Here is a 13,790-nt window from a genome sequence, read left to right on the forward strand (position 1 = left end):
TTAAGGAAAACAGTTTTAACCACCTGTCGGGGCAGCTGCCATGGATCTTAGAAGGTTGACGAGGTTAGACTTGTTGTTGGTGTGTGACGATTTGGGAGTTGAGGCGGACGAACGGATGAAAACGCCAGCTATCATAAAGGCGATTAACGATAGTGGCAATGATGACAAAAGCATAGAGCTTGCTTGGGAGGTGATACAGGAGCCACGGCAGCGTGAGCGTCGTGTACGTGTGCGAGAGCGTCGTGAACTTAAGAGTAAGAGTAAGCGTGAAGAACGCGAGAATGAACGGAAGCAGGAGCTTCAAGAACTTGCTCTTAGGTATGAGCGTCACGAACGTGAGAAGGAACGCGAACGTGAGTATCAGGAACGTAAGCATGAGCGGGAGCAAAAGTATGAGAGAGAGAAGGCAGCACTGATCAAAGAGATACAGTATTGTGATCAGTTATTGGCACAGAGACAACGGCTGTCTGAGAATTCTGTAGGAAGTACAGAGCGAAAGAATGAGGAAGCATCTAGCAGATTTTCGCCAAAAGCCGACGAGGAGAGTAGTGCCTGTGAGATTAGCTGCCGATTCATAAGTGAAGGGAAAAGGCTAGCTGCTAACGATGCCTTAGTGGCAACAGAGGCCGTTAAAGGCCGTAGTGAGAGCGACGAGGTGCTGTGCCAACAGATGACTGTGGAGACAGCTAGGCCAGCTGCGAACAAATTGGCACAGTTACCGAGCGTGTGCGTCGCTGGTAATGTTAGCGAGGTGGCTAGCGAAGAAAAGGGTACTGTTGACGCGACAGACGCGAGCACCCATGTAGAGCCAGATCTGCGTGCAGAAGTGAAGTGCGAGCTGGACGATGCAGTTGAGAATAGCTCTCGGGGTGGCGAGCTCCGTAGCTCACGAGCAGTGTGGATCGGTGACCTATTGCGTTAGAATATATAGTCGCCTTCCAGAAACGGGCTGTCAAGAATGTATGGAATCAGTATGTCGTCTATGACTGCCCTGCAGCGATGAACTTACCTTCGAGACGTATCAGTGGGCTTCGCACAACGCTTAGTAAAGAATACCGGCTCATTTCACGCAGTAAAGATGAGATCGGCGCCCTGCAACTGCCAGCAGAACGCTTCCCGACAATGCGGCCAGCGCGCGCCGCCGTAGCAGACGACGCCGTTCAAGATCCCGCCCCTCGAGCACCTGCGCGAGCTGCTGCCGCCGCGGCATTCGCGTGAATGCCGCGGGGCGGCGCTGTTGCCAGGGGCGCCGTCAGCACGCGCGGCCGTCCGCTGCGTGTTTAGAGGGAATGCTGTAGTGGAAACGCATTTGACTGAGTTTTAGAAATTTTAGCTAATACTGCAGTCCCTTAGACATCGCAAAGATGGTATTGCGCTACGGTTATCATGCGGTTTTCGAATACGGGGTAACACAACCGAGTTTTCTGCTGGCAGAAAGCGAGCACGCATTTTAGAAATCCCATATTAAAGCCACTAAATCAGCGGGGAGCTTATCTATCGTAGAATGCTCTTTGCACGATTTATATGCAATCGTATTCTTTCTTCTCCGAGGTCAACGCGATAACTGCTAGAATCACCCGGAATGTTCATTCTCGCCACCCGTTTTTTTTTTAGTTGTGAGCGTTATTACGTACGAAAGCGTTTAAGTTCGTTTACACCTGCCAAATCAGCATTAAACCATGACATACGTTGTAGTGCAACGTCCTGGAGTCATTTCATTCTCACTGCAATTCAAAAACCAGATAAACAAAAGCAACATGTTTCTGGACGAGCAAACTTTATTGCATACAGCAGAATGCACTTCCAATTCTGCTGCTTGTTTCACATCACACAAGGCTTCGTTCTTTTGCGTTTTTTCTCATCCATTTCCTGGTTGAGGCTCTTCAAATGAAAGTGGATTCTGGTAAGGCAGCAAAACCTGACCACCGATTCTGTAAGTGCCAGGCAATGCTCCCCACAACCAATTTGTGGCACATTTGTACTCGCTTTCTTGAGTATGCTGAAGGCAGCTTTAGAATGCAGACGCGTTCTGCTAAATTCATGTGTTAGCCTGCTTTCAAGAGCTTGAATCAGACGATACAATGACTCCGACGGGTAGAGAAGCCCACCCAAGTCCCACTCTTTGGAGGCATCAGCTGGGAGTTCTTTTGGGACACAGTCCCTCGGCACAAGGCAGGCATCCCTGCATGCTGCACAGCTAGTTGAGAGCACACGCTTCCTGGCCACGTAGCCTGCAATGTAGTATACCAAGCGAGCATCGCTTCGTTTTTCAACATAGTCCACATGGTCCACGGCCACTTCAACAGCCTCCATGGGTAATACATCATCTTGTTTCTCATTTTCCAGGAGTGCCTCTTCCGCAGAAAGAAGGGAGATCCAGATGGCGACACGCTTCCACCTCTAGGGCTCTTTGCAAGACTGTAAAAGCTCAAACACCTGCAAATGTTGAAATTACAGGAAGCAGTTCAGCAAAATTATTTTTACAGCCAAAGATATACAAGTACCTGATGATAAGGATGAACTGAGCCGGGGTGGGGTGATCATTTGCACCGCTTGCCTACGAGCGCTCAAGGCAGTCTTGGCTCAGGTGCGACGTCATCAGGTATCTGAAGCCGACCTTTTCGGTTAAGTACTTCAGGAGGGCCTTTGTGGAATGTACTGAAACACGTAGCGGTTTGTCGGCCCTTGGAATGGCACGCGCCCACTTCAAAAACAGTTCTTGGCAAGTCGGCGCACGGAAAAGGGACACTTTTTCCGAACAAGATTTATAACCGGAATCGCACCCTGGCACGAAGCACCACCTCTGAGTTTTTTTCTTTGAAGTTGAAGGCATCTTCGTCAGCTCACAGCAGTTATAAATAAGCAGCACACGCATCAATCTGCAGCAAAACACACCGTGAACATCCGGCGCTGTATAGCCGGACTCGCTGCCTTCTCTGCGCAGTCTCCGCGGAAATGCACACGGCGACCCGGGCCGCAGCGCTCTGTATTGCCCTAGCGGCAGTCACGCGCAAGGGGATCACCCCTCCCTATGGGAAGGGCGCCGCGGTCATCACACCTCCCCTATCTAGACACCCTACCGAGTTTTCCCCCAAATGTGAAACGGACTGTACATCGCCCTTCGAATGAAATGTCCACGCGCACACACGTAGGCACACACCGCGCGCGGCACGAAACGTACCCAAACGCTACCAAACACGCGCAGTGCAGGAGGCAATCAAGGCGGTGCGAACGAGAAATGGGAGAGGGATACCACCCGCTAATAGAACTTTGCTTCACATGCGGCGCTCTCAACGCCGGCGCAGCAGCGCCGCCCTCGGTGCCGTTCTTGTCCATGTTCCCCATAGCGACGTTCCACTGCGCGCGACCGCGTGACCCTATCAGATACGGGGGCGGAGTGGACGCGAAAGCATGGCTGCCTTCGCTTTGTACCACCGATATGAAGATGTCGACACGGCATGAAACCGTATCTTTCATCACTGACTCTGAAATTCAACAAAATTTCTTTTCCCATTCGAGGTTACTTTTTCCGATTGCCCGATAATTCGGAAAATAATTTAGATAACTTGTGGCCCCTTCCGTGGAAGAAAAATTTACAGGCAACTGCAATTTTTGCATAAAAGATTGAATTTAAATATAACAAAATTTCGATATAACGACGCAAACTGCCGATTTTACCAACTTCATTATATCGAGGTTTAACTATATTTGCACATTGTTTTGAAGACAATAGATGCAAAAGCTAACTGCAGGAGATTAGTCCTGTGCTGTATTTCTCTTTTCAGTGAGCATCCTTTCAGGCTTCCCATAAAAAAAAGTTGATTCATTGAGCTGATACATAGGATCAACATTTACAAAAAATATATCCAGAATACTATGCTCATTTACGGTGACAACAGCAAGCTCTAATAGTGGGCACAGCCGTCTTCTAAAAAAAAAAAAAAACTACTTTTTTGCAATGCACAGTCTGCAACAATGAGCCTGCTGTGGCCCCAGCAATACATGCACATACCACCACTTGAAGCCTGCATGATGAACAAAACCTTGCACATATTGCACAGCACAAAACTTGATAGTTCACTGGTTAGCAAGTCCAGCTCCCAAATGTACATTATTGCATGGAGATGAGTTTGATCCCCAATGACAGTGGTGGGCAAAGTTTTGCTCTTATTTGTTTATTGTAGGACTGATGCTGAGAATGAAGTGGTGGTATGGTCAACATGATGGTGACATAACAGAAAGGTCCAGTTTCAATATTTAAAAAAAAATATCACCACATGCCAATGAAGCAACTATTTTTTGCATTACCAGTTTTTGTAACATTTTCAGCAGGTGTTCCTGGCAGCACTTCTCATCCTCCTAAGCTTTCTTCACACTGTGTTAGCCTCTTAGCCAGGTGCTTTTTTACATTATCAGCACTACTCGTTTCTTGAAAATATTCTTGAAGAATTTGTGAATTTCCAGTCTGCTGCATGCACATTTCCCAGTCAATCATGTCGTCATGGTAGCGCCTCTTGTCCTCTTCCGCTCTCTGCTGGTAGACCTAAAAACAAGCACAGTATTCACATTTGTTTTACAAGGCATTCCAAGCTACATGGGAACTTTTCACATTGGTCATGTCGTAATGTCATTAATTATTTAATGGCTGCTATGACCCAAATCACAGTTGAGCTATGAGTGACAATGTAGTAGGAGTCTCCTGGTTAATTTTGACCACTGAGTTTTTTAGTGCACCTTCCACTCCACCCTGTCGAACCTTCAACTTCAATATCTGCTATTTGCAATGTCCGACCACGGTCAGTGAGCAGTTGGTGTGGAGCGCCATGCTGCAGAATCACGTCGTGTAAAAGAAAATCGGCGACAGCTGTGGCGCAGCTCGTTGGAAGAGCTCTGGTGATTACGTGCATGATCTGGTGAGCTCTGAACACTATACTTGGTAACTTGTCTTCAGGAAAGAATGATGTTGTGCTTCTTGGTGACATTAACATCCATCTTTTGTATGACTGCAGCGCTGCTACTACTGCCTACGCTAACTGCTATCACGGATTTGGCTTCGCATCATTGATTTCCCTTCCGTAAACTGGGATACATAGCGCAAGAATGACACAAGGACAAAGCAACTAGATTTAGTTTAGGGGCTTCCCCCACTTTAATAGGCCACATATTTTCCAACCTTATGTGTCCTCCAGTTTGCAGTGTACTTGAAATTAACATCACTGACCACTTTCCTGTCTTTTTTAAACTTCGTTATCAATTATATAAACCTTGTCAGGAAGTCTAGAAAGCTGCGATTAATAAAGACTTCATCGTTCGCGTTGGTGAGCTAAATTAATGTTCTTTGTATTCAGAGTCAAACGCTGAATCTGCATTTAATGACTTTTAGAAGAGAATAAAAAAATGTATCACTAATTCTACAAGCTTTGTAAAATGCAGAAGACATGTCCCAGCATTACAGAATCCTTGGTTAACCAATGGTCTACTAACTAGCCTACGCAAAAAAAGATAACCTGTACCGAAAAGTTAAACGGCCTTTTAACATTCGACTCAAAACTCACTATAATATCTATTGTAACATGCTAAACAGGCTGCTCAGGGTTAGAAAAGAAATTATTACGAATTCAGAATAGCTGAAGCTGGCACAGATTCAAAACGACAGTAGAAAATAATAAATTCCTTCTTGAATCGACCCCATCGGGCTAAACCAATAAGTAAGTTTCATTCATCATACGCCACGTATAAACAACCAGAAAAAATTGCGAATGCATTTAATGAGTTTTTCTGTGACCATGCCTCTTATCACACCACTGATACTCAACTATCATTTCAGTGATGCTTACAATCATTGTACCTATTTCCAACTGGCCCAGATGAAATCATCAATGTCATACATGATTTAAAGGTTACAAAAGCAGGTCTGGACAAAATCAGTGCCATTAATATGAAACTAGTAGTTCATCTTATCGCTCGGCCGTTGTTTTATATTACCAATTTGATCTTTAAGACTAGAGTATTTCCAAGTCAACTAAAAAAAAGCAAAAATTATTCCAGTATTTAAAAAGGCTGACCCCTCCTACATTTCTAATTATCTCCCTATTGCTATTCTTCCTTCCTGTAGCAAGGTTATCGAAAGATGTATAGAAAAGCACTTAACCAAATACTTCTCAAAATTTAACGTTCTTTTGCCAAATCAATTTGGCTTCAGGGCAGGATCCTCAACTGACTGTGCTATTCTTCCTTTCATGGATAAAAAGCGCTACAGATGCCGGTTTCTATGCAGGAGCAGTTTTTATAGGTCTATCCAAAGCATTTGAATCCATAAACCTCGTCATCTTACTTGCTAAACTACGGGCAGTAGGCGTCGATGGCCCAGCATTAACACTTATAAAATGTTGCCCAACAAATAGACAAGCTATTTTAGTCCCTCACTTTCTAATTTCAGAATAACCAATAAAGGGATCCCACAGGGTTCTATACTTGGTCCACTACTATTCCTGCTGTATATAAATGATTTACCCAGTTGTTTATCAGAGACTGAGGCCTTCCTTTACGCTGATGGCGCCACATTACTTGCAACCGATCATTCACTAACTTGTCTGGCTACTAGCTAAACACTGACCTTAAAAATATTTTAACGTGGTGCCACCTTAACTTGATAAAAATAAATCCTACCAAAACATCTTTTATGCTTTTTGATTCGAATCATCGGATACCAGAATTCATACCCACCGTCAACCTAAACTCTCTTGACATCAGTGCAGTAAATGAATGCTCATTTTTTAGCATAATCATTGACTCAAACTTAAAATTTACGAAGCATATCACCTATATCAAGCGCAAAATTTATCCCAGCATTAGAATTTTACTTAAAGCTAGGTATTATTTTGGAAACCAACATTGCTAACCTTGTATTATTCTTTAATCCACAGCCATCTCAATTATTGCATTACAGCATGGGGTAACACATATCCAACTCATATAGCACCACTAACGCATTTGCAGAATCAAGCCGTCTGGATATTGTCATTCAGCTCATTCTACTGCAGTGCTTCTGATATGCTTCTCGACCATAGAATGCTTTCAATATTTAATCTTGTTAAATATAAATTAGCTGCAATGTTATTTAGGGTAACACGTAATCCTCCCCCAGTAAATATATTTTTTGAGGCTACTTTGGTTAACTTAAACCGCACAAGATTTGCAGCTAACAACAATTTCTTATTGCCACTAATACATACTAATTATGGAAAACAATCTGCATATTTCGCAGCATTATCCACTTGGAAAAGCCTCCTACTATAGTCAGATACAACTGTAGAAAAAAGGGGGCATTTACTCCTCCGAGGCGGATGCACACGAACATCCATCAATGGGCGCGCACTCTGAACTGAGGTCATGAGCCGGACGGTCGGTGACCCCACCGTCGGAGAAGATGGCCGCCCGGGCTTTGAACTGGGCCAAGTCGCGTCAGCTGTGCGCGTAAACGCCTCGTCACAGTGAATTCCCAAACTGTTTGTGATTGTCTATCATGCCGGAAATATTACTGCGAGCTTACGATGTGGCATTTGTGCCGCGTGCATTTATTCTAAGCCGTGATCCGGCGAAGAAACATTGCAGCAAGCATCGCTGACGCTGCGCTACGCTTTGCCTGAAAACAGGATCCCACGGCGGCCGCTGCAAACACCTATCCTGCCGGTTTGGTCCATGTCTTTTTTATTTAGCTCCCGAGTGAAGTTACGACGAGAAAAGTTTGCCAAAGTCTGGTGCCTACTGTCAGCGGTGGGTGTTTGTGCACTGTGTCGCTGCGTTTCTCGTCGAACGGGGTGAAGTGATGGAGCAAAACCATTCTCAGCAGAAATGAGAAAAGCGTGCGTGCATGAAACAAACCTACGAGCGTCTCAACAGAAAATATTCGTAAAAGAAGCCTCCAACGCAAAGATTTGTCGCCATCAACTAAGCGCGAACGATCGTTGTCAGCAATGAGATAGCCGTAACGGCGGTGTTCGAGCATTGTGTAGCACCATTGATTGACTGCTTTCCACCAGTGCTCACCGCACACGTAAGCTTTAGAATGCGTGCTGCGGCACAGTCACGCATAAGTTGTGTTGCCAGCACTTGATATGGTTTCCCACAACATAGCTTTGAGCTGCTTTTCGATTCTCGATCGTGATATGTTGCAATTAAAAATTCCCAAGAGAGTGTTAAGAGAATGATTAAAAAAATAATAATAACACACAAGAAGGTAGACACAGCAGCTTGTGAACCCGGTCCTATAATACCTCTACCCGTGTCTGTTTGTAAATGTGTGTATGTTTTCTTGCGTTTGTCAATTTTTTCTTTATTTCCCACATTTCTTTATATTTTAGTTTTTTTTTAGCTTTTGCGTTTGTATGTGAATACGTGCCTGCTTCCATGCGTGTTTGCGCTTATATTATTGTCCATTCATTTTATATTATCATTTGTTTTTGCTAGTTTTCTTTCAGCAAAGTCTTTACACATTTTCATTAACCAATCTCATTCAAAGCACTAACCCCTGTACACTGCAGGGCTGGCCTCTTCCTTCTCATTAAAACCTTTCTCACTGGTCTAGCTCGCCTTCTCAATCTGCCTACTTGCTGTGTTTTCTGTCCTTGCTTCTTGTGTTGTTGCTGCAATGTGATTAACCAACTTGCTCAAAACAAATTTTGATCGCCTATGAAAACAGAAAGGTTTCATCATCATCATCATCATCAGCCTGGTTACGCCCACTGCAGGGCAAAGGCCTCTCCCATATTTCTCCAACAACCCCGGTCATGTACTAATTGTGGCCATGCCGTCCCTGTAAATTTCTTAATCTCATCCGCCCACCTAACTTTCTGCCGCCCCCTGCTACGCTTCCCTTCCCTTGGGATCCAGTCCGTAACCCTTAATGACCATCGGTTATCTTCCCTCCTCATTACATGTCCTGCCCATGCCCATTCCTTTTTCTTGATTTCAACTAAGATGTCATTAACTCGCGTTTGTTCCCTCACCCAATCTGCTCTTTTCTTATCCCTTAACGTTACACCTATCATTCTTCTTTCCATAGCTCGTTGCGTCGTCCTCAATTTGAGTAGAACCCTTTTCGTAAGCCTCCAGGTTTCTGCCCCGTAGGTGAGTACTGGTAAGACACAGCTATTATACACTTTTCTTTTGAGGGATAATGGCAACCTGCTGTTCATGATCTGAGAATGCCTGCCAAACGCACCCCAGCCCATTCTTATTCTTCTGATTATTTCTGTCTCATGATCCGGATCCGCAGTCACTACCTGCCCTAAGTAGATGTATTCCCTTACGACTTCCAGTGCCTCGCTGCCTATTGTAAACTGCTGTTCTCTTCCGAGACTGTTAAACATTACTTTAGTTTTCTGCAGATTAATTTTTAGACCCACTCTTCTGCTTTGCCTCTCCAGCCCAGTGAGCATGCATTGCAGTTGGTCCCCTGAGTTACTAAGCAAGGCAATATCATCAGCGAATCGCAAGTTACTAAGGTATTCTCCATTAACTTTTATCCCCATTTCATCCCAATCCAGGTCTCTGAATACCTCCTGTAAACATGCTGTGAATAGCACTGGAGAGATCGTATCTCCCTGCCTGACGCCTTTCTTTATTGGGATTTTGTTGCTTTCTTTATAGAGGACTACGGTGGCTGTGGAGCCGCTATAGATATTTTTCAGTATTTTTACATATGGCTCGTCTACACCCTGATTGCGTAATGCCTCCATGACTGCTGAGGTTTCGACAGAATCAAATGCTTTCTCGTAATCAATGAAAGCTATATATAACGGTTGGTTGTATTCCGCACATTTCTCTTTCACCTGATTGATAGTGTGAATATGATCTATTGTTGAGTAGCCTTTACGGAATCCTGCCTGGTCCTTTGCTTGACAGAAGTCTAAGGTGTTCCTGATTCGATTTGTGATTACCTTAGTAAATAGTTTGTAGGCAACGGACAGTAAGCTGATCGGTCTATAATTTTTCAAGTCTTTGGCGTCCCCTTTCTTATGGATTAGGATTATGTTAGCGTTTTTCCAAGATTCCGGTACGCTCGACGTTATGAGGCATTGCGTATACAGGGTGGCCAGTTTCTCTAGAACAATCTGCCCACCATCCTTCAGTAAATCTGCTGTTACCTGATCCTCCACAGCTGCCTTCCCCCTTTGCATATCTCCCAAGGCTTTCTTTACTTCTTCCGGCGTTACCTGTGGGATTTCGAATTCCTCTAGACTATTTTCTCTTTCATTATTGTCGTGGGTGGCACTGGTACTGTATAAATCTCTACAGAACTCCTCAGCCACTTGCACTATCTCATCCATATTAGTAATGATATTGCCGGCTTTGTCTCTTAACGCATACATCAGATTCTTGCCAATTCCTAGTTTCTTCTTCACTGTTTTTAGGCTTCCTCCGTTCCTGAGAGCATGTTCAATTCTATCCATATTATACTTTCTTATGTCAGCTGTCTTACGCTTGTTGATTAACTTCGAAAGTTCTGCCAGTTCTATTCTAGCTGTAGGGTTAGAGGCTTTCATACATTGGCGTTTCTTGATGAGATCTTTCGTCTCCTGCAATAGTTTACTGGTATCCTGCCTAACGGAGTTACCACCGACTTCCATTGCACACTCCTTAATGATGTCCACAAGATTGTCGTTCATTGCTTCAACACTACAGTCCTCTTCCTGAGTTAAAGCCGAATACCTGTTCTGAAGCTTGATCTGGAATTCCTCTATTTTCCCTCTTACCGCTAACTCATTGATCGGCTTCTTATGTACCAGTTTCTTCCGTTCCCTTCTCAGGTCTAGGCTAATTCGAGTTCTTACCATCCTGTGGTCACTGCAGCGCACCTTGCCGAGCACGTCCACATCTTGTATGATGCCAGGGTTAGCGCAGAGTATGAAGTCTATTTCATTTCTAGTCTCGCCGTTCGGGCTCCGCCACGTCCACTTTCAGCTATCCCGCTTGCGGATGAAGGTATTCATTATCCTCATATTATTCTGTTCCGCAAACTCTACTAATAACTCCCCCCTGATATTCCTAGTGCCTATGCCATATTCCCCCACTGCCTTGTCTCCAGCCTGCTTTTTGCCTACCTTCACAGTAAAGTCACCCATTAGTATAGTGTATTTAGTTTTCACTCTACACATCGCCGATTCCAGGTCTTCATAGAAGCTTTCGACTTCCTGGTCATCATGACTGGATGTAGGGGCGTAGACCTGTACAATCTTCATTTTGTACCTCTTATTAAGTTTCACAACAAGACCTGCCACCCTCTCGTTAATGCTATAGAATTCCTGTATGTTGCCAGCTATACTCTTATTAATCAGGAATCCGACGCCTAGTTCCCTTCTCTCTGCTAAGCCCCGGTAGCACAGGACGTGCCCGCTTTTTAGCACTGTATATGCTTCTTTTGGCCTCCTAACTTCACTGAGCCCTATTATATCCCATTTACTGCCCTCTAATTCCTCCAATAGCACTGCTAGACTCGCCTCACTAGATAACGTTCTAGCGTTAAACGTTGCCAGGTTCATATTCCAATGGCGGCCTGTCCGGAGCCAGTGATTCTTAGCACCCTCTGCAGCGTCGCAGGTCTGACCGCCGCCGTGGTCAGTTGCTTCGCAGCTGCTGGGGACTGAGGGCCGGGGTTTGATTGTGTTGTTCATATAGGAGGTTGTGGCCAAGTACTGCACCAGGGTGGCCAATCCTGCTCTGGTGAGGGAGTGCGTTACCGGTTCTGGTCACCGGGATCAGGCCACACTCCAGGCCTGTTTATGCAATTTTATCAACACGCGGATTTTTTTTTTTTTAATCCAGTGGAAAATTGCCGGCACCGGGATTCGAACCACGGACCTCTTGCACGCGAGGCGGGTGTTCTACCTCTAGGCCACCGCTGCATTCTCATCTTCTCAATCTGCCTACTTGCTGTGTTTTCTGTCCTTGCTTCTTGTGTTGTTGCTGCAATGTGATTAACCAACTTGCTCAAAACAAATTTTGATCGCCTATGAAAACAGAAAGGTTTAGAGATACATTTTCTTAAAAGCGTCATGTGGGTTGCACAGTAAATTTGCGTCTTACCTCTGTTCATGTTTATGCATCAGTGCACGTGGCAGCTTGCGATAAGTGCACATGAAAGGCTGCATATTGCCAAACAACACCTTGCTATGCTGTTGCATTTTTCATGCATTCAGTCTTAGTAAACAGACGGTTCCGCTGCCCATCACATACGATGGTAAGCATTTTCAACACGAATAACATTGTGCAATGGGGTGTCATTTCTTGTCTGACGCTTTCGTCATTGCAAAGACATTTTTCAGTGAATGGAGCCCAGCAAAGCAGTGCACCAAGAGCTTTTGCAACTTTCACCATTTATTACTTCACAACTGTCATTGTCTGAACCTGGCCGTCAATTGCTATGCTGATGGCTTGTGAATTAAATAATTGCCTCAATAAAACACATTCAACTTCACTCAGCATTTTTTAGTACAAACAATGCTAGCTGAGCTATTCAGGGTGAATAATTGTGCTTACATTGGTGTTACTTGCCCGGTCAGATAAACAAATACAACAATGGCTGTGGCATGACTGTGATTTGATGTGCAGACTACAAACGGTGCCTTTCAAGCGTGCCCTCGACTACTGCTATTAATAGCTACCCAAATGAGTTTTCTGAGCCTCACTGAGCTAATGATGTTTGATAATTGTTCTCTTATTCGCGTTACTTGTCAGAGCCAGATAACCAAAATAAACAATGCCACCACATGAATGTGGTTTTGCACGCAAGCTGCCAACAGTGGCTGTCATTTTCGTGATGATCGCTGCCGTTTCACCAACAGTGGCGACGGCTTGACTGCGCTTTGACGTGCAGACTGCTAATGGTGCCTTGGAAGCATGCCCTCGACTACTGCTATTAATAGTTACCCAAATGAGTATTTTGGGCCTCACTAAGCTAATGATGTTTCATAATTGTTCTCTTATTCGCATTACTTGCCTGGGCAAGGTAACCAAAATAAACAATGCCACCACATGAATGTGTGTTTGCATGCAAGCTGCAAACAGTGGCTGTCATTTTCACGTTGATCGCTGCCGTTTCACCAACAGTGGTGACGGCTTGACTGCGCTTTGACGTGCAGACTGCTAATGGTGCCTTGGAAGCATGCCCTCGGCTACTGCTATTAATAGTTACCTAAATGAGTATTTTGAGCCTGACTAAGCTAATGATGTTTGATAATTGTTCTCTTATTCACATTACTTGCCTGGGCCAGGTAACCAAAATAAACAATGCCACCATATGAATGTGTTTTTGCATGCAAGCTGCCAACAGTGTCTGTCATTTTCACGCTGATTGCTGCCATTTAACCTGGCAATGGCTTGACTGTGCTTTGACATGCAGACTGCTAATGGTGCCTTTCAAGCGTGCCCTTGACTGCCCGAAAGAGCATTTTGGGCCCCACATAGTTATTCAGGGTAAATAACTGTATTTGCATTCAGATTTTCCAGCATTTAAGCATGTTTCCATGCAAACATATTGAGCATGATCTGTGCAGGATATTGCTTTTTCAGAAGTGGGCTTCCATTAAAAGGAATATGTCACCAAATGAACTGCTTATTTATTTGAGAGGTCACAGGAGAATGCTTGGCTACTGCGAACCCACTGACAAGATTTTGGTAGCCTTAATAAGCGTTGTTCTTTCGTTAATAAGAAGCTGTTATGCTTCATCGAGTGACTCAATGCCGGACAGTTCGCAGTAGGAGTCGCTTTCTTCACTGTCATCTTCTCC

General features: G+C 44.6%; 1 protein-coding gene across 1 annotated transcript in view; it reads right to left on the minus strand.

Annotated features, from left to right (window-relative positions):
• Positions 1-4,159: 4,159 nt before the first annotated feature.
• Positions 4,160-13,790, minus strand: part of LOC135906169 (transcription factor A, mitochondrial-like) — a 39,684-nt gene continuing 30,053 nt past the window's right edge. The window contains exon 6 of the mRNA XM_065437424.2: positions 4,160-4,543. Within this exon, the coding sequence (XP_065293496.1) occupies positions 4,352-4,543 (192 nt within the window). The 3' untranslated portion in view covers positions 4,160-4,351. The remainder of the gene's footprint in view (positions 4,544-13,790) is intronic.

This window comes from Dermacentor albipictus, chromosome 1, assembly GCF_038994185.2.
Source record: "Dermacentor albipictus isolate Rhodes 1998 colony chromosome 1, USDA_Dalb.pri_finalv2, whole genome shotgun sequence".
Taxonomy (NCBI): Eukaryota; Metazoa; Arthropoda; class Arachnida; order Ixodida; family Ixodidae; genus Dermacentor; species Dermacentor albipictus.